Source organism: Nelumbo lutea, chromosome 3 (assembly GCF_056320005.1).
Source record: "Nelumbo lutea isolate HS-2025 chromosome 3, American lotus-T2T, whole genome shotgun sequence".
NCBI classification, from domain to species: Eukaryota; Viridiplantae; Streptophyta; class Magnoliopsida; order Proteales; family Nelumbonaceae; genus Nelumbo; species Nelumbo lutea.
This window is the reverse complement of record NC_142686.1, coordinates 34,217,326-34,242,724: the sequence shown is the minus strand read 5'-3', so window position 1 is coordinate 34,242,724 and position 25,399 is coordinate 34,217,326. Positions and strand designations below refer to the sequence as shown.

The following is a 25,399-nucleotide window of genomic DNA, read 5'->3' as shown; positions in this document are numbered from 1 at the left end:
GCAAAGGCTCCGACGCTCAAGTTAGTACGAGGTGTAAAGAAGGGGAGAGTGCAAAAGTGCTCATGGAGAGAGTCATCAGATGCACCAGATCTCCCTGAATTAATGCTAGGTAGACAATGTAAGTGCAGGAAGTAAATGAGTGAGTGATATTGGGGTTACTCCGTTTCCAACCCCTTTTAAGGGACTTCTTATTTACACTTGAGTGTGCGGGGGATAGGTGAAGATGAACGCCCCAAATGAAATTCATACGAGGCTAGGCTACAGGCCCTGGCGGGTATGCCGGACAACTATGTGATTGGCTCCGTATGGAGGCAATAATTATTGCTAACACTAGTAGGCATTAGTGGGCTGGGCCAAGCTAACCCACATCAATGACCATTATCGCAAATTTTGATATACTTTTATAAATAAAATTTTGTAAATTAAATTAAAAAATATAAATTAAATATAAAATAATACATATATTAATTACAGAAAATAATTATACATTATTTATGAATATACATACCTATACACACGGTTCAACCGCCGGATCGGTTTTTAAAACATTATTATCATCTTGTCAGTTGTCAATGGGCCATCTTGCAACTTGGCGTGTCTGCAACCATGATCGATAGATCAATAAGCCACAGTCCACACTCGCGGTGCACACGCTCGCGCATGGACACACAAATGGAAGAAGGGAAGAGCGAAGAAAAACAGGGCGTTGATTCTCCAACTCATTCACAGCAAACGGGTGAGTTTTCCCGCCTTTTCTTGGAGCTCCTATTCCAACTTTCTGTTTGTGTGTTTTAGCGTTTTGATTTTCGATTAAATCTATTCTGCTTTCTGAAACAATCTGATTTCAACCCTAAAACCCCCATCTTCGACTTGTCAAAATTTTGGGCACTCTTCTCGTTTTCTTCCTGTTTGAGTGAAGAATTCGAATGTGCACGTGGTTGCTCGGCCTATGAGCGAAATTTGGGTATCAGTGAATTTTAATTTAGAAAGAGGTAAAAAACTCGATGGATAACTCGGAACTTGGCCTTGTTGACTCGGCTATGAAATGCCTGGATCTGTTAGCATAGGAGATTCGGCCATGAGAGATGACTCAATGGTAGCATTATATGGTTCAAGGTAGCATTATATGGTTCAAGGATGGGTAGAGGGATGGAGCTGAGAAATATAGTGGTCTAGAGGCAGTAGTGGCCGGTTCCTGGTTGCAAGGTAGAATTCAAGGAACCTGGCAGTATAGACACACTGTTAGATCCATTTGTCCTACATTGGTAGCATGGGATGCTAATGTGAAGTGTCTCACATCGGTAGTATGGGATGTTGTTGTGGGGTATATATTTGCTTGGATTCCCTCCGTTTAACAGCTAGCTTTTAGGGGTGAGTTTTTGCACATAACACACATATTAAGAAAAATCAAACATTTACCAGAGGGTTGTACCAGTCACATGGGTACAACATCAGCAAATCACATGGCTGATACACTTTCCAAATAGGGGGCTAACAGGGGATAGATGTACTGGTGGATAACAGATGAGAATTATTTTTAAATCTGAAATTTAAAGTAAAATGGGTTTAGGTGGTGTATTACCGGCCTAGAAAAGAAAGCCTTTTGTACATAACATGAATTCATTTTTCACAATCAGTAATGCTACAATTGACAATAAATGATTTATATGATGAATTGGTGGAGCATTCTAAGACTAATATCGATGACTATTGGGATGATATTATTGGTAAAGTGAAGATAGAAGTTCCAAGTTTTAGAGGTGATATCAATCCACGAGCTTTTTCCAATTGGTTGGCAGAACTAGAGGGATACTTTGATTGGTTCGATATGTCAGATGAGAGACGGGTTAGATTTGCTAGACTTAAACTTGTAGACCATGCAAAAATATGATGGAGTGTGGAGAACATATAACAAATATGGGTAAGCGCCCTATCACCCGTTGGGAAGATATGAAGCATTACTTGGAGGAGAAATATTTGCCTAATGACTTCCAAGATGTTCTTCATGATGAGATGATGGAATTGAGGCAAGGCAACTTATTTGTGGCCGAGTACATGCAAAAGTTTGATGAGCGTACTATTAGATGCCAATCTACAGAAAGTGAGAAGCAAAAATTAGCCTGATTTCGGAATGATTTAAGGGCTAATATTCAAAGAGAAATGATGACTGCACGAGTTTATGATGTAGATGATGCTTTTCAGATGGCTCTTAAAATAGAGAAGAGCTTGAAGCAAGTGAATAGTAAGAGGTTTGGCATTCAAGCTGGGGAGGCAGCAGCATGTAAGAGTTTAGATGAGGGTAGAGCCACTAGACCTACATCTCATAATGCTGTTCCAGTAAGGTCTAATGGTTCCAAGTATCAGGGAGCTGATACCAAGGGGGAGAATATCATGATTGATGCTAATAAAAGGGGAACAACAGAAAATACTTGTTTCAAGTGTGGTGGAAAGGACCACTATGCATTTCAGTGCCCTAATAAACAAAAATCTACACATAGGGAGTGAGAAGGAAGGACAAGTGGAAGATGATGAAGGAGGCCTTGGTGAAGAAGAGTACACTGGATCTGAACATGAAGAAGAAGATGACAACAATCTTGTTAGAGTAGTTAGACGCATTTTAGCATCCTCCTAAGAAGAAAAGAAAGAAGATTGGCTCCATACAATGATTTTCCTAACCTTTGTCAACAACGGAGACAAGCTTTACATGCTAATAGTTGATGGTGGTAGCAACATGAATGTGGTTTCTGTAGTAACTGTTGAAAGGCTCAATCTAGTTGCACAACCTCATCCTCAACCATACAAGATTGCTTGGTTAAACAAGATGACACTTCAGGTAGAACAAAGAGCTCTTGTTTCTATTTCCTATGGGTCTTATGTTGATGATATTTGGTGTGATGTTGTTTCTGTGAATGTCACACATATTCTATTAGGCCGACCGTGGCTTTACGATAAGGATGTATACCATTGTGGGAAAGAGAATACATTTTACTTTCTATTTAATGGAAAGAGAATTGTTATGAAACCTATGTCAATTGATGAGATCAAGAAGCATACTAAGGCCCCTCAAGGCAGCTCCACCCTAGAAATGAGTAGTTGAACAAAAGAGGCAATCTCTCTTGTTGTCCAAAAAGCAATCTGAGGAGGAAAGTGTTGAGTTTTGGGCTGATATCGTTTGTTTTTATTTACATAGCATAGTTAAGGAGCTATTGGGCCCAAGCCTAGTAGTTTGTGTTTAAGTTAAGAGTGTTTATTTAGACTTTACAAGTAGCTGACTTACTAAAGGCATACTTGTCTTTTTATTCGGTTTTATTTGTGAGTATATAAGCTAATGAAAGGGGTGGCCAGACCTCATTTTTTTTTGTCTTCTCTCATTTTCTTCAATTTCCCTCATCTTTTCTTCTCTTTCTTTTTTTCTTCCTACACAGATTTTGTATCAAAACAGATCTTCTACACTTTTCTACTTTGTATTAGAGCAAGCTTAAGATTGTTTGAGCTGTTCATCATGCAACCCTAGATCAGCCGACTGCATGATGAGGTAAGGAGCTGATCGAGGACATCAGGTAAGCCCAATTTTTGGATTTTTTTGGTGGATTTGCAATCCCTTGTAACTGGTCTAAGGTTTAGCACCAAAATCAGGAAGAAATGGGGAAAAGGGAAGAGTCCTGATTTAGGACTCTTCAATTTTGACCTAGGAAGTGGTGCTCTGGTTTTTTAGGGTTTCTTGAGGCTTTTTGAAGAGGGTGGTTCAAGTCCTAGCCTTTTTGGTGGCCTTTGGAGTAGGGATGAGCATTCGGTTTATTTGGTTAAAAAGCGAACCGAATAAACCAAAATAAAAAAAAACTAAACCGAAACCGAATTACAAGAATACCAAAACAATTGAAATCAGAATTTTTTGTTCAATTTTTGTTTATTTTGGTTAAAACCGAATTTCATTAACATACATAAAATATTGTATATTATAACGTATAATATATGTGTATATATTAAATATTATAATATATATTATGAAATTGAATTTCATTATAATATACTAGTATATAATAATATATAATATATAATATATAATATATATTCCGCCTCCAAGAATGAATCCTAATATCTAGAATGACAAGACAACCTTACCTCGATGGGATCACTTTTGTATTCTTCCTTATGAAGAACTTCATCACTAATACAAGGGAAAGGAATGTTCTCCTCCAGTGTTTCCATTCTCCCCCTTATATATTATATATTATATGTTATATGTTATATGTTATATATATTATATATATTATATATTACATATTATATAATGAATTTTGGCTAATTCGGTTTTTTCGGTTAATCGAATTTTTAATTCTGAAAACCGAATTTTCCAAAAACTGAATTAACCGAACTGAAAAAAACCAAAACTGAATTTTTTCGGTTCAGTTTTTAGGTTTTAACAGAATAATGCTCACCCCTACTTTGGAGGGAGCGGTAACCTCTTCTCTTTCTTCTGCTCCCACAGAGATAAAGGAAATAAATCTCTTCTAGGGTACCAGGAAGGTCTTTGAGTTTTTTTTTTTTGATATATAATGGTAATTTTATTAATTAAAGAACTAAGTGTACATCATACAATTCCCCACAAAGAGGTGCGAGGTGCAGCCTCCAAACTACATCATAAAGCTTACAATTGAGCCCAAAAGAGCTGATTCCTATGTACTCCTTGTTTATCTAGGAAGTCTGCCAGCCCATTTGCCGATCTTCTTTTCTATTGAACTGTGACTGAAATATTTGATGTTAGTCACTTAAATCTTCTTAAAGCCCCCCTGTATGGCCAGGCTGCCATCTCTGGTTCTTTTAGCCATCCAATAACCAATTTGGAGTTACCTTCAATCATTAAATGCTCCATTGCCAACTCTTTTGCAATTTCTGCTCCTTGTAACACAGCTTGGAGTTCTGCATTTACTGAATCTCCCCACCCTATAGGACTAGAAAATAAAGCTACAATCTGACCCTCACCATTTCTAGACTCCCCCTATTCCAGATGGCCCCGGGTTGCCCAAACTACTGCCATCAAAATTTAGTTTAATGAAGCCTGCATCATGAGGCTTCCAATCCACCACCAGCTTGCTTCTGACTGTAGAACTCTTAGCTAGTTGTTCCCAATTCCTCCTTATGTCATAAAAAATGTAGGATGAGAACAGGTCCAAGGATTTTACCCAACTCATGGCCCTACATAAGATACTTTCTAACACACGTCTGATCCCTCTCCTTGTTATTAAAGATTCTAGCATTTCGTTCCTCCCACACAGTCCACACCAAAGCAGCTCTAACACACCACCACAAAACTCTTCCTCTTCTCTTTGGCCACCTGAAAGTTGTAGGATCAAAAAGATTGCAAATCTGCTCTGGTTCTGTCCACCTGCACCCAAAAAGATCAAAAAGCTCTTTCCAAAGGCCTACAACAAAAGGACAAGTGATTAGTATATGGTGGTCTTTGAGGTTTCTAAAGGAGATACATCTCTTTCTTTTCATCTTAAATTGATTTCCTAATTTATTTTGGGAGTTATGGAGGGTTTTGGAGTTGAAAACAAATTTGTAGGTGAAATGGGACTAGGTGGAGGAGGTGCTGGTGATATCTTTGGGGTTGGGACCATCAATACAGTCAAGTTGGATGGTACAAACTATTTGGAATGGTCACAATCTGCAAAGATGGCCATTGGGGTTTATGAGAAATTGGTGATCTCTTTGGGGCTGGAATCATTACTACAATCAAGTTGGATGGTACAAACTACTTAGAATGGTCACGATCTGCAAAGATGGCCATTAGGTCTTTTCCTCTACAAAGTATCACAGATGTTAATCTTTACATGGTATATGTTGTAATATGCACTTGTAGTTGCAGGGGTAATTTTGTCTTTTTACTTCACTTTACTGCCTGCTTACCCTAGTATAAATAATAATAGTGGGTGCCACCATTCTATTCTTTTGGCACCGAAACAACTTTTATCCTCTCCTCTCTGTTCCTTCCTCTTTCTTCTCTCTACAACTTCTATGCTGGATTATATTGTACAAGAACAGGCGCTTTAGCAGATCAAGCAGTTTCTTCTCTTCTCTTCGATTAAGCCTTCCTATTCTGGTTGGAGTTCTCAAAAAGACCTCTCGGTCTTATCTGAAACCTAGTTTTCTGTTGTTTTCTTCTTCCCTCCTTGGTTGGGAGGCCTATCTTTTGTGGCCAACTGGTTTTGTAATGTGGTAGAAGGAACTGTTTTGCTGGTACTTACCTTTTAGGAGTGTTCCTAGTATGATATTGATAACTACATTACAGAATGTGCTAAGGGGATATCTTGAGTCGCAGCTGCTGATTTTGTATTCAGTTGGAGAGCTTTTGGCTGCAGACATTGGTTTTCAGTTCTGGAAGTATTCAAGAAAGGAGGAAATATATTGGGAGGTTACAAAAGGAAAAAGTGGGTGTTATAGATGTAAGCAGTGATGTTGGGAAAGCTGGTGATTTCCATCACTAAAAAGGAAGAAGATACTGGACATTAATCATTGTAATTATGACACTTTTTACAATAAATAAAGTGAATGTTACCAATAAATGAAAAAAAGTTTACGTGAATGTGAGAGAATGAATCCTATCAAGCTCTCTCTCAAATTTATATATTCTCAGCATATGGGTACAGTAACATGGATAACTGTGTTTATGACAAGAATATCCCTATCCACAAGTTTTGTGAGATTTACAACATTAATTGTATTCAAATAGTTGCTTACTGTTCCTTTTTATCAGCCACAATTAATTTTATTAATGGAAAATTGATTGTGTAATTTTTTTTCAGTTTCTGATGATGATGTAATAGACTATTCTATCAAGCCAGAATTTTATGATTCAGACCTTGATGAAAAAGACGAACGATGGGTTCATAAAAAAAGAAAAGGCCGTACTTCTGATGCTGTGCTTAGCTGTCCAGCTTGTTTCACTACACTGTGCCTAGAGTGCCAAAGGTACTTAATTTTGTTTTATCTTTTAGTATAGTAGTATTATTATTGTTTTTTATTAGGAATTGTACATTAATTGCTTTTCTTTCATGTAATTGCACCTGTGGAGATCCTTTGCCCTTTTTTGCTTTTTTCATGCCTGCATATCTTAAGATGAACTCTGAAGTTGTACTTTCGTGTTTTATTCATCATGTGCAATTGGAAAATACTTATTTTCTCTCTATTGTTCTCTATTCTATCAGTAATTTATTTTCTCCTTTTTTCTGTCTTTTTTTATGGCGGGTGGGGGATGGGGGGGAGCAAGTCTGAAGATTCCACCAAGGAAACTTTCATTGGAAATCCAGAACTCTATTCTTTACCATGTTGTGCAAATCATACAACTTAACTCTTAAAAACCTTAACCGAACTCTATGGGGTTAACTAACTTCAATCATTGTCTTTTTCAATGTTCTCCTAGTAGAACCATCTACTTACAACAGATTGCTTCTTCTTACTGATGCTGTAGGTCGTCTTCTATGTACATGCTCAAATTATCTTAGTTTAATTTCCCTCATTTTATCACCTATTATGACTTCTCCTAGATTCCTGTCAATGCATTTATTTCTGTTCCCATTGCTCTTTTCTACTTTTATAGTCATAATTGATTAAAATTGAATGGTGGATAGGGGTGTCCAGTTGGTTCTATTGACAGAAGATGAGAACATCAATGAAGCTTCACAAGCAACTTTTTCCTGTCCATTCCTTTCCACCACTAGTTACTCCTTTAGTGGGTTTCATTGATTCTTCCATGAATTTCAGTAGTATGTGACTATTTATATTATTCAAATTTTAGATCTTATTGATTTCTTTTATCTATATTTATGCTACTAGAGGCAGAAAATTGAAGCAAAGTTTGTATCCAGACGCTTGAACTGGGACCTAGACATTTCTGCTATATCTTATGACTTGTTCAGTATGGAATGGAATTGTACAAACTCTTTGGTTATTCACTATCTTATATGTCTCATTTATTCTTGAGGGGGCATATTTGTAATTGTACTTATCCGCATGGACATACCTTTCTTCTAGTCCCTTTTCTTTCACAAATCAAAACTTCTGTTGAGAGATTCGAAGTAGAAGTGGGTGGACCCTTGAGTGCACAGTTATTAGTTAATGTTTTTGTTTCTGTTTTATGTTATTGGTGGACAGGGGTGTTTCTGTAATATTTGTAATATTCTGTATTATTTAGAGAGTCATAAGTAGCAACTAGAGGGTCTTACTCCCACGTTAGTTCTTTTTCTCTACAATCTGATTTCTTTCTCTCTTCTTTTTTTTTTTTTTTCCTTTTTTTTATATCTTCTCTTATACTTTTTCTGTTTAGCAACTATATTCTGAGCTGTTTTTCATTTATTTACTTATTTTTCTGATATCACACATGACAAATCGGTATTCGAGCAATGACCTCTCTCCCTTATCTGCACACAAGACCCATACATAACAAGGATTATTGATGTATATGGGAAATTGAAGGAATGGTCACGTAGGGATCATAATGACTGGTTTTTGGTGGATTTTTGGAGGTTGATTTGATTGGATGCCTAGAAGGTGATTCTAGAGAACTTTGACCAAAAATCATGAAAAATCAAAGATAGGAGAAGCTTCTGGATTGAGTACTCTGGAACCCATTTGAATTTGGCACTTGAGATTCTTTTGATCAATTTCATCCCTATTTTGAGATTGTCGCTTGTTTTAGGAGATTCTGGGGTGTCTGGAGAGAGCATCCACTATTTCTCTCCCATTGTTCTTGTTGTTAGGTTGGTTTACCCCAAGAATCCTTGGTTTTACTTGACTATATGTTAGGGGTATTTATTGCTATTGATTCATTGATTATTCAAAGGTATAATTAGAGTTTGTTTGAATTCAGTGGATCCTTTTGAGACTGATTCCAAGGCAGTCATGGATTAGAATCTTGATACAAGTATTATTGGGCTGACTGCAAATTCTTTAGGCTCAGTTTGGAAGGAGTACAAATACAAATATGTAGAGTGCAAAACCTTGTATTTTGTATTATTTTGTATGCGTTTGTACTGTACATATTTGTATTTGTACTCTTTCCAAACTGAGGCTTAGTGATTATTGTAAAGTTGGATGGTGTCAATTATCTCAAGTGTGTTCAGTCTGTAAGAATCTATATTGATGGGTGTGGAAAGCTTGGATGCATTACTGGAAATGTAGTGGAGCCAACTTCTATAAATCCACTTCTTACTACATGGGTATAGGAGAATTATGTGGTAATGCTGTTTGTGGCTGTAAATTCGATGTAGGTCCACATATAAGGGAATCTAGGATATTATTGTAGAAACCGTTTTTTTTTACGCATTGAATGTGTTTATCTGGCAAGAAATTAGTCATATTTGGAGATTGTAGAATGGGACAACTCAATGAATGAAGTGACTTGCAAGAAATTGGTGGAATGCATTATGGTGTTTAAGTTTCTAGTTTTGTTGAATCAAGAGTATGATATCACCAGACAGCACATTGTGATTGGATGATGTTACCCTATGTAGGCCTACTCAATAGTGCACAATGAGGAGAGTAGGAGATGGTGATTCTGTAGGCACCATATTCTGATTCTTCAGCCCATATTTCCATGAAGCTGAGGTCTTCAGTTTTACCAGTTTGTGGTTTTGAAGTAAAGAAGGTGGTTTGTGATTTTTGAAAAAGGCCAAAGCATACCATAGAGATGTTTTGGATGCTGCACCACGATTTGAAGTCCTCATCTAGCTCAACCACTACACCTATGCAACCTAGAAAGCATGGCTGGAGTTCCTTAAAGCACCGTTCTTCTACCTCTGTTTTTGCCCATTTGGGTACACATGCCGTTGCAAATCATGCATTTAAGTAATAACTCTCCTTAGGTTATAGGCTCTAGATCCACTAATCACATGCCCAGTGTTTCTTCAATGTTCCATTCTTAACAGCTTAGTTATTGGAAACACAAGGTTTCTATTGTTTTCTTATTTTTTTTATTGATACACAAGGTTTCTTTTGTTGATGGCTCTTTGGCCCTATCTATGGGAAAGGGAACATCAATATGTCTAATAGCTTAACTCTCCCATTTGTCTTGCATGTTTGTAAATTGAGCACAAATTTGTTTTATCCAAGTAGTCTTATTAAAAGCCTAAAATTTTCAGAAAATTTTCCTTGATCATTGTGTTTTTGAGGATTTGAAGTCTAGGAGAATAATTAGGAGTATGAGACAAATGGGATCTACCTTCTTTATGCTCAACCTAGGATAGATTCACTTGAAGAGGAGCATGTTTGAAATTGTAGTGTCTGAGTTTGCAGATTGAATAATGATGTTGCATACTTGTTTTGCTCATTTGTCATTTTCTTCCTTGAGTTTGCTATTTCTTAAGTTCTTTAAGGTTGTTAATATGTCTGATTTGAATTGTGAAAATTGCCAACTAGCAAAATATTGTAGAAGCTCATTTCATTCTAGTAATAAAAAAAGATCACATCTTCCTTTTGAAACTATGCATAGTGATGCATGTGGTCCCTATCATATTATTGTGATGGGTGGCAACCATGATTTCCTATTATTTGTTGATGATTGCTCTAAATTCTCATGGGTATTGTTTACAGGATGAGGTGCCCTAGTTGACTAGATAGTTTTGTCAGATGCTCTTATCTAGTTTGATAACATATTAAAATCTTCTGTTATGACAATGTTTGAGAATGTTTTGAGGAAAAATCGGCTGCTTATTTGTTAGAGCATAGGGTCATCTATCAAAACTAATGTGCTTATCCTTAGCAAAATGGGGTGGTTAAGAAAAATAATGGAAATATCCCTGGAAGTCAAAAGGAGTGTTATGTTTAGTCACTACATACCCATTCGGTTTTGGGGGGATTCTATTCACACAACTATCTATTTGATAAATATGATGCTATTGTCTGTATTTTGGTACAAATATCCTTTTGAACCTCCTATTTTCAAGGGCAATGCTATTCCCTATTGCAGTTAGAGTGTGATGCACACATCTTAAACCCTAAAAGATCAAAGTTTGACCCAAGAGTTATTAAGTGTATATTCTTTGTCTATGCACAAAATCAAAAGGGGTACTTTTGCTTTGACCTGAATCTAGGATTTTTTTTCTATGGATGTCACTTCTCTTGAGACGATACTATATTTTTTCCAGCATTTTGGTGAGGGGGAGAGTGACAATGTCTTTCTCGTGCTTCGTTACTATTGATGTTCTAGTGTTCATGCTAGCAGGTCTCCATTACCTTCTCCATCTGTAACCTTCTTGATTTTTTAGAATATTGACATCACTAATTAGTGGTATTTATGTAACTTTTCACTTATTAGTATTATAATACAATGAGATGGCCAACTAGACCTAAGAAAGTCATTTCTTCAAACATCCATTTTCCATCTCATTCTTTTCCCTATTCTTCTGCCTCTTTCTATCTCCATTCATTTGGTTCCTAATTACAAAATTTTATCGGGCTCTGATTGATCTGCTGGTGAAATTTTTTTGAAGAAGCCTTGCTCACCGCACTGGCTGTATAGATGACATTAGCGGACATATGATTGACATTCAATACCAAAAAAGCCTAGATTTTGTTAAGGATGATTTTAAGGTAATTTTAGTACACCAATCTGCAATACAATGGTTACTTTGCATATTGGACCATGGCTAAATATACATTTATGAAGTGGGAGCCATAGGCAAACATCACAAAACCTGTTTTAACTTTGTTAGGCCGGTTTTGATGCAATTTCCAGCATTTCTACCATGAGAAAAATAAATGTCATTAAAATCACTCTCTATGATATATATCTTTCTTCAAAGGATTCACAATGAGCCCAATAAGTTCCTCCGGCTCAGTTTGGAAGGAGTACAAATACAAATATTTAGAGTGCATAACCTTGTATTTTGTATTATTTTGTGTGTATTTGTACACTTTCCAAACTGAGCCTCCATGACATGAATACTCTTTTTCACATTGTAAATACTGCCATTGGCACTATAAGATGGTGCATAAATCCATTACCTTATCCCTAGAAGCCAAGTGTTATTTGTCCACTTGCAATACACATCTTGGTTCTTGCTTTATTAAAACTATATGGTGGTTCTTTAACGATTTTTTCCTTGGCAATGTCAAGGCCTCCTAACATTCCAGCTTGCAATCCTCATCTGCTACTCCCATCCCCCAATCCCCAATATGGGTATGTATGCATAGTCACACTAACGTGTCTATGCATGTAAATTTTCATACCCAAATTTGAAATCTGAAGGATTTTCAATTTTCAAGTCTTTTTTCACTGATCTTGGTTCCTTTTACTCCTTTTGGTCATTGAGGTGTTGGTTTCTTGCTTATTATGTGGTCTCTGATTTTTACCTCCCTTAATGATCCCTAGACCCAATTACAAACGATTGCTTCAACTGAATTTACTTTATGTTAGTCTCCAACTCATGGACATGAGGTATTGGAATGTGAACACTTATAAATTATGGCATGATATTTAAAATAACTTGTCATCCACATGGTGCCATTTAATAACAGTTTTATCATAATCAGACCACACCAGATGGTTGGACCATTTGAATATGGATCTAGCAACCAAAACAGCATTTTGGTTCCCTAGTGCTTAGAAATGTTGATTTGGTTAAACATACCCCAAAGTTGTAGCTCTCAAATACATAATAAAATGTGGTTAACAAATCACTTAGAAGCAAGCTAAAACTCTATTTTGGGCGTTACCTATGCAATACATTGTTCTGCCTTCGGAATACATTGTATTTACGAGAAACAAAGTATCCAGGAATCATAATACCCTATTTCGTACTGTTCAACTTGAATATGTCTTTATTTGTTCTAAAGCAACTTAAACCTTAACAGAATATGAAATAATAGTAACAAGGAACAACAAACAACCACAAACCATAAAAGAACAAATAAGAAGAAAGCATACATTGATTTTTAACATGGAAAACCTCTCCAATGTGAAGAGGAAAAGCCACAAGGCATTAACCCAAAAATCTCCACTATAACAACAATAATGGGAATACAAAGCTCCTCTCTAGCAGCAGCTAGAGGATATCAAACATCAAGAGAAACCCTCTTGGATTACAATCCAAAATCCTCACAAAAAATGGTGGTTTACAATCAACAAAGAAATAAAGTCTTCTCACCTCAATGGATGAACAAGAACTCTTGGGAATTAATCTTTGGAGATGATAAGCAACAAAACCTTGCTATGGATGCACCTTTGCAACAGCTTTCCTTCTCAAACAAAGAGAGGAAACTTCTGAGAAAACAACAAAGAACCAACTTATGAGTGTGTGGGCCCCATATTATGAGGAGGGAAAACAACAATTTCCTCATCCCAACTTATGAAGTGCTTCTATCAAACCTGCCTTCTTTCTACAAAGAACCAAGTTTCTTACTAGTCAAAGCTTTTGTCATCATATTTGACTCGTCCCCATTGGTATAGATTTTCTCAAGTTGTAATATCTTCATCTCCAAAGCATCATGAATCTAATATACCAAACATCTATGTGTTTGGGTCTTGAATAAAAGTTGAATTATTACTAAGATGGATGACATTTTAGTAAAGACATACTTTTTTTTTGATAAGCTTTAGTAAAGACATACTTCTCTTACTTTAACCCAAGCTCTTGCATGAACCTCTTCATCCATAGCAAATCTTTACCAGCTTTGTAATAGAAAAAATCCACAGGGTTCTTTGGTAGCTCTAAGGGATTGAGGCAGGGATCCCTTGTCTCCTTTGCTGTTCATCTGTGTTATGGAAATCCTCACACTTTTTAGTAAGAAGGCTGCAGATTCGGGCTTATGGAATGGATTTGCTATCTCCTCAGGAAAGGAGAAAGTTAATATCCTTCAGTTTGTAGATGATACTTTGTTTTGTGGATGCCTCTCTGCATCAGTTGGACACAGTGCTTGGAATTCTGAGCTGGTTTGAAGTGGTATCAGGTCTCAAAGTCAACCTTAGTAAAAGTAAGATCATCCTAGTGGGCCATGTATCAAATTTGGATGATTCTACACAAGTAATGGCTTGTCATATTGAGTTCCTCCCGGTAAAGTATTTGGGGCTGCCTCTTGGGGCCAAATTTTCTTCGTCCTTGGTGCCCAATCATTGAGAGAATGGAGAAGAAGCTGGCCTCTTGGAAGACAAAATATTTATCTTTTGGTGGTAGGGTTACATTGATTAAGAGTACCCTTTCCAACCTCCCAACATATTTTCTTTCTCTTTTTCCAATCCCAAACAAAATAGCGAAGTGGTTGGAACAGCTCCAAAGGAACTTCTTATGGAGGGGTTGGGAAGATGAGAAGAAAATTCACATTGTCAATTGGGAGCAAGTGTACTTTCCTAAGGTTGTGGGTGGTATGGGAATCAGGAAATTGAAAGAATTTAATTCTGCTCTTCTCAGTAAATGGATATGGAGATTTTCTTCTGAGAGGAAAACATGGTGGAGGTGTCTTATTGCGGCAAAGTATGGAGTGGTTTGGGGTGATTGGAGAACTCTAGATCCTTCCATTTGGGGGTAGCTCTCTTTGGGCAGGTATCTCTAGGTACAACACTCTTTTTATGAATGAGATCAGTTTTAAAGTCGGTAAAGGGGATAGAATAAAGTTTTGGAAGGTTCCCTGGTGTGTGAAGGGTCCCTTGGCTGAAGCCTTTCCTCGTCTGTTCCAAATTGCAGTGAATCAAGATTCTTCAGTTGCTGATAACATTTGCATCTCTGGGGATTCTTTCACTTGGACTCCTCTATGCAGGAGGAACTTGTTCGATTGGGAAGTGGATGAGTATATGGATCTGTTGGGGCTGATTCAAAATCAGAGAATTGATTTGCGTGTGGAAGATGAATGGTCTTGGAAGTGGAATGCAGATGGTAGCTTCTCAGTTAAATCCCTTTTTCTTAAGATGTGCAGTTCAGGTCAGGAGAACTTCCCTGCTAGGAAGATTTGGAGTCCAACCTGCCCCTCCAAGGTTAACTTCCTGGTTTGGACAAGGGCTCTGGATAAATGTTTAACTAGGATTAATCTGGAGAGAAGGGGTGTTCAGATTCTTGATGCTTCGTGTGTTCTATGGGGAAAGTGTGCAAAATCTACAGAGCATTTGTGTATCCACTCTCCGGTTTCCTCTTCAATTTGGGGACATTTTTTCAAGAATTTGGAGGCTTATTGGTCTATGCCTAAGTCTGTGAATGAGCTGCTATTGGGTTGGAGATCGGAGGGCCTTAGCATGAAAGGTAATCTTGTTTGGAATACCATTCCGCATGCTGTTCTTTGGTCCATTTGGACTGAAAGAAACAACAGAATCTTCTGTAATCAATCTAAAAGCCCAGAAGAGGTAGTGCAGAAAGCGGTGGGGAAGATTTGTTCCTGGGTGTTGGTGAATAAGGAGTTTAAAAATCAGAATGTATCTCACTTATTTTGCACTAAATCATGGATGTACTTGTATTCTGTTTTGGGCCCAGGTAGACCTAGTGGTCTGGGCCTTGTTGTAATCTTCATTTTTTCTGAATAAATTATTTTACCTTTTTCCAAAAAAAAAAAAGCCATGGAACTATCCCTTGAAAAAGTGACCAAGAAACTTGTAGTTTACTTATTTGAATCAATATCACCAACTATGTTTGCATCTATGTAACCATCCAATGCAAGTTTACTATTCTCAAAAGCATTTATTTGGAAGTGCTTTTGAGGTATCTAAGAATCCATTTCATTGTAGCCTAGTGTTCCTTTCTAGGATTTGAGAGAAGATGACTCACAACACCAACAACATGGGCAAGATTAGGGCTTGTGCATACTATTGGCATACATCAAACCACTCACACCTAATGCAATAGGCACCTTCTTCATTTCTTCTTTCTCTCTCACTTGTAGGACTTTGTTGAGAGCTTAACTTAAAGTGACTTGTAAGTGGAGAACAAATTGTCTTTTCCTTGTTCATGTTGAACCTCTCCAACACATTCTTAATGTACCTCTTAACCAAAGTTTTTTATTCTTCCTATCACGATGAATTTTGATGCCAAGGATTTATTTAGCTAGCTCCAAATCCTTCATAGAAAATAATTTCATCAATTTCTTTTTCAGATTCTCAATCTTTCTAGCATCATGACAACAATCAACATATCATTTACATAAAGCAAGAGAATTACAAACAAACAATTATTCAAAATGGTTTTGGTGTACCCATGGTCTACTATGAAATATTCGAACTTCTTATACCATTGCTTTGGTGCTTGCTAGAGTCCATATAGACTCTTTTTCAACTTGCATACAAGATGCTCTTTGCCTTTGACTTTGAACCCCTTCTATTGCTCCATGTATATCTCCTCTTCCAAGTTATCATGTGATGTAGAATGGGGTATGATCAGATGATGATGAATGTGGTGGGCTTTGTGGGGGTGAATGTGGGGTTTTGGGTGATTGGAGATGAAGAATTTGAATGGGAAAACAAGTAGAATGCTTGTTATTAGGTACACAACAAAGAAATAGGTCACTTAGAAGAAGAAATAAAAGAGAGAGGGCAAAAAACAAAAAAAAAAGGAAGAATAACTTTTGGAAACAACTAGAATGACTATTTATAGACTCAATTTATTAACTCGGATATCCTCTTTCAAACTCTAATTTGGACTAGGAAATTGACCCAACACAGCTCCTAATTGCTTTAGAACTAAGACAAAACCTTAACTAACCCATTTTGACACTTAAATAATGACTCTGAATCCTAAATAACTTTATTATTACTTTCCTAATCCCACTAAAACTACTTTAATTTAAAGACATTAGAATTACCAAAAGTAGTTATTAAAATAGTAATTACAAGATTACTATTTTAATCTTGTAATTTCAATTTTAAAATAGTAATTACAAGAAACAGCTCGTGCCTCTTTATGGGTTTCCTGTATTGCCTCAATTTTCTGGATTAATAAAATTATCTTCAATCATAAAAAAATGTAATTACAAGAATTACTATAAATAGTAAGTGCAAGAGTTACCATAACTAGTAAATTTGAGATAGCCATATAAATATAAAAGTAGAACCCTATTCTTAAGATACCCACAACTATAAAATAAAAGCTGAAAATGTATTGATATCCTATAACCCAAAAATTCTGAACTTAATATAGAAATTGGAAAATTGGTTTGTTCACGATAAATTCTTTTGCATTTGCATCACCATGTAATAATGTTGTTTTTTACATCAAGTTGCTTTTATCCCTAAATCCATACTCGAGCTAAAGCAAGAATCACTTGGATGGAAGACATCTTCACCAAAGAAAACCTCTTCAAAATAAATTCCCTTAATTTGAATGAAGCCCTAATAAAAAATAGTAAAAATATTTTAGATTATAGCAGAAGAGGAAGATAAGAAGAAGAAGATAGCAAGAAGAAGGGAGAATGGAGAGTTTGATAATCTCCTCTTTCTCCTCTCTAATCTTTTATTAATCTTACTAAGATTACATAAATTACAAGTCTGCCCATAAGTGGGCATCCACCTCATCAACATACTTAGAAAACATAAAGAGAACTAAAGGCCCATAAAGGCCCATTAAGAATAAATAGCAAGAAGAACTAATCAATAAGATAGAAATGGGCTAAGGCCCATTCGGCCCAGCCTCTCTACACTCCCCCTCAAGCTAAGCATAGATATCAATCATGCCCAACTTGCTTATATAGTGAACCGGCTTTCCTTTAGGAACACCTTTTGTCAAAACATTAGCCAACTGTTCTTCAGAAGCAATAAATGGCAGACAGACTTCTCTTGAAGCAACTCTCTCCCGTATAAAGTGCCTATCAACTTCTATGTATTTAGTTTTGTCATGCTGAACAGGATTAGGTGCAATGTTGATAGCAGCTTGGTTGTCACAATATAACACCATTGGCTTCTCACAGTCTATACCCAATTCTTCTAAAAGTGTTCTCAACCAAAAAAGTTCTTGAACTCCATGTGCCATTGCCCTGTACTCTGCTTTAACCGAGGATCTTGCCACTATAGATTTCTTTTTACTCCTCCATGATACAATGTTCCCTGCCACTGTAGCATAGTAACATGAAGTGGACCTCCGATCATCAATACATCTAGCCCAGTTAACATCAGTGTATGTTTCCAGCTTCATGTGTCCATGCTTAGCATACAAGATACCTTTCCCTGGAGTCCCTTTTAGATAACACAAAACCCTCTTAGCAGTTGCAAAATGTGTATCTCTGGGTGAATCCTTGAATTGACTAATTACACTAATTGCATAAGAAATATCTGGTTGAATCATGCAAAGATATTATAACTTCCCAACTAGTCTCTGGAACACTACCCTATCAGTCAACAGTTCACCATCAGTAGCTGACAGCTTATGATTTAGGTCTATAGGAGTGGAAACTGGTCAAGCACCCAGTTTTCCAGTCTCTACAAGAAGATCAAGAACATACTTACGTTGAGAAATGAAGAGACAGTCCTTAGACCTGACGACTTCAATTCCCAAGAAATATCTCAGTTCACCCAAGTCTTTAATCTCAAATTCAATGTTAAGAAATCTTTTGAGATGAGTAAATTCCTGAGTATCATTACCAGTAACCACAATATCATTAACATAGACAATTAGAAAGGTCATTAAGGAATCTCTCCTCTTGACAAACAGGGTATGATCAGACTGAGTCTGTGTCTACCCAAAAGTAATAAGGGCAGCCTGAAATCTGTTAAACCAGACTCTAGGAGATTACTTAAGGCCATAAAGGAACTTCTTCAGTTTATAGACTTTCCCTTGCATCTCCTTCCCATACACCTCTGGAGGTAAAGACATATAGACCTCTTCATGTAGGTCCTCATTCAAGAAAGCATTTTTAATGTCGAACTGGTGAAGTGGCCAATCGAAAATAGCAGCTAAAGATAGCAAAACTTGAATTGAAGTCATTTTGGCCACTGGGGCAAAAGTTTCTAGGTAATCAATACCATACATATGAGCGTATCCTTTAGCAATCAAACGGGCCTTAAATCTTTCAATAGTACCATCTGAATGATACTTGATAGTGAACACCCACTTATAGCCACCCGGTTCCTTTCCCTCAGGCAAATCCACAATTTCCCAAGTATTGTTCTTATCAAAGCATCTAATTCAGTCATCATAGCATCCCTCCATTCTGCTTTGGATAAGGCTTCTGGGAGTTACATGTGTGAAAACAAAAGGCAAGAAAGGAATAGTAGGAAGAGGAAATAAGGCTGTAGGACAGGTGTTTGGAAATGCAATGAGCTGTACATTTCCGTTTGCCTTTGCGAAGAGCAATAGGGAGATCAAGGTCAGGGAAGGTATCATAAGTGGTAGAAGGGGGTTGACCTGTTACCTTAGTAGTAGTGATGGGAGGTGCAAGAGGCTCATTTGAAGGTGTGGAAACCACTTGCACATCCTTGAGTCTTTGTCTTTGGTACCACCTTTGAACAATAGGATGGGAAGAAAATGTGGGAGGACGAGCAGGAGGAGGTAGGAACATGAGAAGAAGACCCAATAAAAGACTCGATAAGAGGAAACTCAATAGAAGACTCAAGGGGGATTGAAAGAGGGACAGATTGTGACATCACAAACAACTCCTCTGAATGCTCCCCCTTAGGAGAAGTACCAAAGAAAGGAACAAACTCCGCAAATGTGACATCTTTAGAAACAAAGCGAGTGCCACAAACTGGATCAAAACAGCAATACCCCTTTTGTGTAGAGGCATATCCCAACAAGACACACTTATGTGCTTTAAGCTTAAAAACTTATGTCTCTGATGACTGTGAACATGAACATAACAAATGCACCCAAACACTCGGAGAGGAAGAGAGAAGAGATCCTCATTTGGAAATAGGAGGCTAAAGGGGGTTTTAAAACCCAGAACTTGGGAAGGCATCTGGTTTATCAAGTATGTAGCTGTAAGGTCAGCATCCCCTCAAAACTTATCAGTAATATGAGAAGCAAAAAGGAGGTTCCTCACAACCTCAACCACATGTCGATTCTTCCTTTCCGCCACTCCATTTTGTTGTGGAGTGTAGGAACAAGAACTTTGATGAATAATTCCAAAGGTATCAAAGTAGGAGGAAATGCTTTTCTCAAAATATTCCTTTGCATTATTAGATCGGAATATTTTGATTCGAGTATTAAATTGGGTAAGAATAAGTTCATGAATTTTTTGTACAATATTTGGCACTTCATCCTGGGATCTCATAAGGTAAATCCAGGTGTAACGAGAGAAATCATCAATGAAAAGGGTGAAATACTTGTAACCCCCCATAGAAAATAAATGATATAGCCCCCACACATCAAAGTGGACAATATGGAAAGGAGAAACTGATCTTTTATTACTCACTCAAAAAGATTGTTTACAATGTTTTGCAAGTTCACATGACTCACAACGAAGACTCGATAAGGATATTCCCTTAAAATATTTTTGGAAACAAATGACTCAGTTGAAAAAGACAAATGACCAAATCTCAAATGACATAACATGACTCTATCAACTGACTCTGATGAGATAGACTCCAAAGCTATTCCACTAGGTGGTCCATGACTTCGATCAAAGATATTCAACAAATATATTCCATTCGCCTCATGGTCACTCCCAATCGTCCTCTGAGTTCTCAGGTCCTGAAAAACACAATGAGTAGGAAAGAAGGTTACGTTGCAATTCATTGATTTAGTTAAGCTACTAACAGATAAAAGGCTAGTGTTAAGCTTGGAAACATGAAGGACAGAGGACAAAACAAGGGAGTCAGAGGCTTTAATATTCCCTTTGCTAGAGATGGGAGCAAGAGACCCATCAGCAAGGGAAATCTTCTCTCTACCAGAGAGGAGCTGGTATGAACAAAAAATGTTAGATATGCTGGTCATATGGTCTGATGCACCAGAATCTATAATCTAAGGAATTCTACGATTACTTGAGATTGTAGCGTGATTTGTAGAAGCACGAATGCCTAAATGGGCAAATGTGGATGAAGAGGTGTTGCCTGAGGAGGAAGCTGCAATAGTAGTCTCCAAGTGATTAATTAACCTCCATATCTCTCAAATTCTGCCTTCACTGCTGCAAGTTGCTCCAACAAAATTTTTTGCACTTTCTCTATTTTCACCTTCAGATGTTGTAGCAACATTTGCATTCTTGGGCTTCCAGACTGACCACCTTTCTTAAAGTTGTTGTTTCGAAACCTATTTGGAAGAAGATCTGGATGAAGTTTCCAACAAGTATCCTTAGTATGTTTTGGTTTCTTGCAGTATTCACGTATCACCTCTATCTTCTCAGTTGACCCCTTTGGTTTTATTCCAATATGTGCAAAATGTTCTGGAGGTGGTGGATCCTATAATTGTACTTGTCGTCTGCTCTCTTCACTGCTCACCATAGAAGATGCCTGAGCAAGTATTACTTCATCTTTGGCCAAAATGTTCTGTCTCGTAATATCAAATTTAGGGTTGAGTCCTATAAGAAACTCAAAGACCCTGTTTCTTTCCACAAATTTCTTGAATGTCTCTGCATCCTTGGTGCTTTCCCATACAACTGCTTCCATAACATCAATCTCCTACCATAGTGACTTCAACATTGAGTAGTAGACAACTACACTCTTCTCCCCATGTTTCAGATTTTTCACATCATTCTTCAGTTGCAACATTCAATTTTTTAGATTATGTTTCTATAACACTATCCCAAATCTCCTTGGTTGAAGTCATCCAAAGATAATGTTTGACTTATGTGGGGCTGTATAGAATTTACCAACCATCCAATAACTGTGTAGTTATCCTGCATCCATTTCTCATATGTAGGATCGGTCTCTTCCGATTTCTCCTTCTCGTGAGAAACTCTAGTTTACCTCTACTACAGACATGAATTTTTATAGATTGTGCCCAAGCTAAATAATTTGTTCCATCAAGTTTGATTGTAGTCACTCCTATCAAAACGGAATCTACGGGACCAACCCCTGGCACTGGGATTTGCTTCATCTCACTTCCAGATTGCTCCATTGATCAAACGAAAAAGAAAAAACAAGATTTTCAAGCTTTATAGGCCCAACTAAGGTTAGTCCAACACTTAAAAATCCCAAAACTAGGGTTTCACTGTACTTGGCCTCTGGGGAGAAAGAGAAAAGATGTAGCCGCTCCAACCAAAGCTTCCCAAACCTCTTCCAACTACAACTGCCCACTTTTGGAGATCAAAAGGAACTCTCCAAGCCTTGAGCGCCACACCCAAATAGTCTCTTTAACCTGAAACTGGAAATTCTCTAGTTGGCTAGGGGGCAAAAAATCAGCAACCCCACTTTCTTGGTAATCTACAACCAGATTCTGACTCTCCAAACCCTCTACCAACTAGGCATACAAGTTCTTTGAATCATCATCAACTTATCTCTCCATACACTCTTCTAATTGAATGTGTATGGGAAAAGAAAAGAAAAAAATAAAATAAAAGAGAAGGAAGACCTACTTTAATACCAAGATATGATTCAGACCAATAAAAAATAGTAAAAATATTTTAGATTATGGTGAAATATAGAAGGAGAGAAGAAGAAAATCTTCTTTGTTGATCATAAAAACATATTGAGCATACAACTGAAATAAGAAAAGATAGGAAAGACAAAACCCTAGAATCTCTCTCAATCAGGGATTGACTAAATCTTTCCCTTAATCCTAGGATATGACTTTCCTAAATTTATTCAAATCTAATCTTTTCTAAATTTATTCAAATCTCTTAATCAATCAAATAATATCTTTCTTAATTTGCCGACACTCCCCCTCAAGTTGGTGCAAAGATATCTATCATGCCCAACTTGCTAACTTGAAGTTCAAATGGCTGTCTCAACAAGCCCTTAGTCAAAACATCTGCAACTTGCTGCGTGGTTCGTACAAACGGAGTGCAAATTATTCCTTCTTCAAGCTTCTCCTTTATAAAGTGTCTGTCAATCTCAATATGTTTAGTCCTGTCATGTAGAACCGGATTATGAGCAACGCTGATAGCTGCCTTGTTATCACAATACAGTTTCATAGGAAAACTCACTGATCTCTTAAGATCTGCTAGCACCCTCTTTAGCCAAAGAACCTCACACACTCTTTGAGCCATTGATCTGAATTCAGCCTCAGCACTACTTCTAGCAACTACACTTTGCTTCTTGCTTCTCCAAGTAACTAAATTGCCCCAAAGAAATGTGCAGTACCTCGAAGTTGACCTTCTATCAGTGATCGAGCCTGCCTAGTCCGCATCTGTATACACCTTAACTCCTCTCTTCTCATTTTTCTTGAAGAAGAGTCCTTTTCCTGGTGTGCCTTTTAGATATTTAAGAATTCGATACACAACTTCAAGATTTTCTTCATACGGGGAGTGCATAAATTGACTCACCATGCTCACAGCGAAGGCAATATCAGGACGTGTATGTGACAAGTAAATCAATCTTCCTACCAGCCTTTGGTATCTAACTGTATCTACTGGAACCCCATCTTTAACTTCTCCAAGTTTAGCATTAACTTCTATCGGAGTGTCTGAAGGTTTGCATCCACTCATTCTAGTTTCTTTCAAGAGATCTAGAATATATTTTCGTTGCGAAACCACAATGCCCTTCTTTGATCTTGCCACTTCCATTCCAAGAAAGTACCTTAGCTGGCCTAAGTCTTTAATCTCGAATTCCTTGGCTAAGCTGTACTTTAGTTTGCTCATCTCTTCAATATCATCTCCAGTCAAGATTATGTCATCAACATAGACAATCAGAATCGAAACCTTGTCTTTGGTGAATCTTTTTGTGAAAAGAGTATGATCAGGTTGTCCTTGACTATATCCTTGACTTTAACGAACCTTGTGAATCTTTCAAACCAGGCTCTGGGAGATTGTTTAAGTCCATATAGAGACTTTTTTAGCTTGCATACCTTAGTTCCAAACTTCTTAGTAAAACCATGTGGAGGCTCCATATATACTTTTTCTTCCAAGTCTCCATTCAAAAAGGCATTCTTCACATCTAGCTGATTCAGTGGCCAGTCAAGATTAGCTGCAACAGGTAGAGACCACCATCCTGTTTAGCACCCCCAATCATCTTCCCTGAGGTTAAATCCTGAAATTCACAACAAGACAAAAAATTAACTCGACAATTATGATCAAGGGTTAGTTTGCTGACAGATAAGAGATTGTATGATAGGTTAGGAACATGCAGAACACCTTTGAGGTTTAGAGAAGGAGAAATAGATACAGTTCCTTTCCCAACAACAGTGGCAAAGGAACCATCTGCAATCTTAACCTTTTGATTCCCTACACAGGGTGTATATGAAGAAAAGAGTTGCGAAGTGCCGGTCATATGATCAGTGGCACCTGAATCTAATATCCATGAGACATTAGATTTGGTACAAGCAATGGCTGCAGTGAAAAAATTATCTGACTGAGCTAGAGAACAGGATGGGTTAGAATTTCTTAACGATTGAGATTGAAACATTTTATATAAGTGCTCTATTTGTTCCTTTGTAAAAGGAAGAGACTCTGAGGATGATTGTTGCTCTGGATCCGAGTTGCTTACTTGAAGTGCGCGGACATCTCCCCTTGACTTGTTGTCACTGCTTGATTTTTTCTTCCAACTCGCCGGTTTCCCATGCAGCTTCCAACAGGTTTCCCGAGTATGCCATGGCTTTCTACAATGATCACACCAAGGCCTCTGCTTTCCTCCTCGTTTATCTCCGTCTAAGCCTGCACATCGGGCCACAAGAACGGACCCTTATTCTTTGTTTTTGTTTCACTAACATTCTTCAACATCACTTGCTGCTGTGCTTCTTCTCTACGTACTTCTGAAAAAACCTCTCTTATAGTAGGTAAGGGCTTTCGCCCTAAGATACGTCCCCGAACCTCATCGAGTTCTTTGTTCAAACCAGCCAAGAAGACAAAAACCCGACCTCTTTCTATCTTCTTTTTGTACCGAGCACTGTCACTCGGACTTTCCAATTCGTCTTCTTCAAATAAATCCAACTCCTGCCAAACAGCCATCATCTCATTATAATAAGCTGTTACTTCACGTTCACCTTGCTGCATCTTCCACATTCGGGTATTCGGTTCGAACAGTTGTGAATGATTGTCCAAATATGAATAGGTTTCCCTAATAGCTTCCCACACATCGCGAGCTGTCGGCAGGAATATGAATGGTTTTCCAACCACCGGATCTATAGAGTTGATCAACCAGGCGGTAACCATCGAATTTTCATAACGCCACTACCTGTACTTTGGATCATCAATGGTTGGCGGTTTCACTTTGACGTTCAAATAGTCGAGTTTCCCTTCGCCGTTGATCACCAACCGCACGGACCGAGACCACTCAAGATAATTTTTTCCATTCAATTTGTGAATGGTAATTCTCTGAAAGAGAAATAGCCGCTGACTGAATACCTCCCTCCGAAGACGTCATATCACTGGTAGCATCCGAAGATGCCGAACCAGAGCCAACCAT

At 37.5% G+C, this 25,399-nt stretch overlaps 1 protein-coding gene across 1 annotated transcript in view; it reads left to right on the top strand.

Moving 5' to 3' along the window:
- The first annotated feature begins 536 nt into the window (after positions 1-536).
- Positions 537-25,399, top strand: part of LOC148864157 (E2F-associated phosphoprotein) — a 42,746-nt gene continuing 17,883 nt past the window's right edge. Inside the window, exons 1-2 of the mRNA XM_088980944.1 lie at positions 537-736; positions 6,807-6,972. Of these exons, the coding sequence (XP_088837070.1) occupies positions 607-736; positions 6,807-6,972 (296 nt within the window). The 5' untranslated portion in view covers positions 537-606. The remainder of the gene's footprint in view (positions 737-6,806; positions 6,973-25,399) is intronic.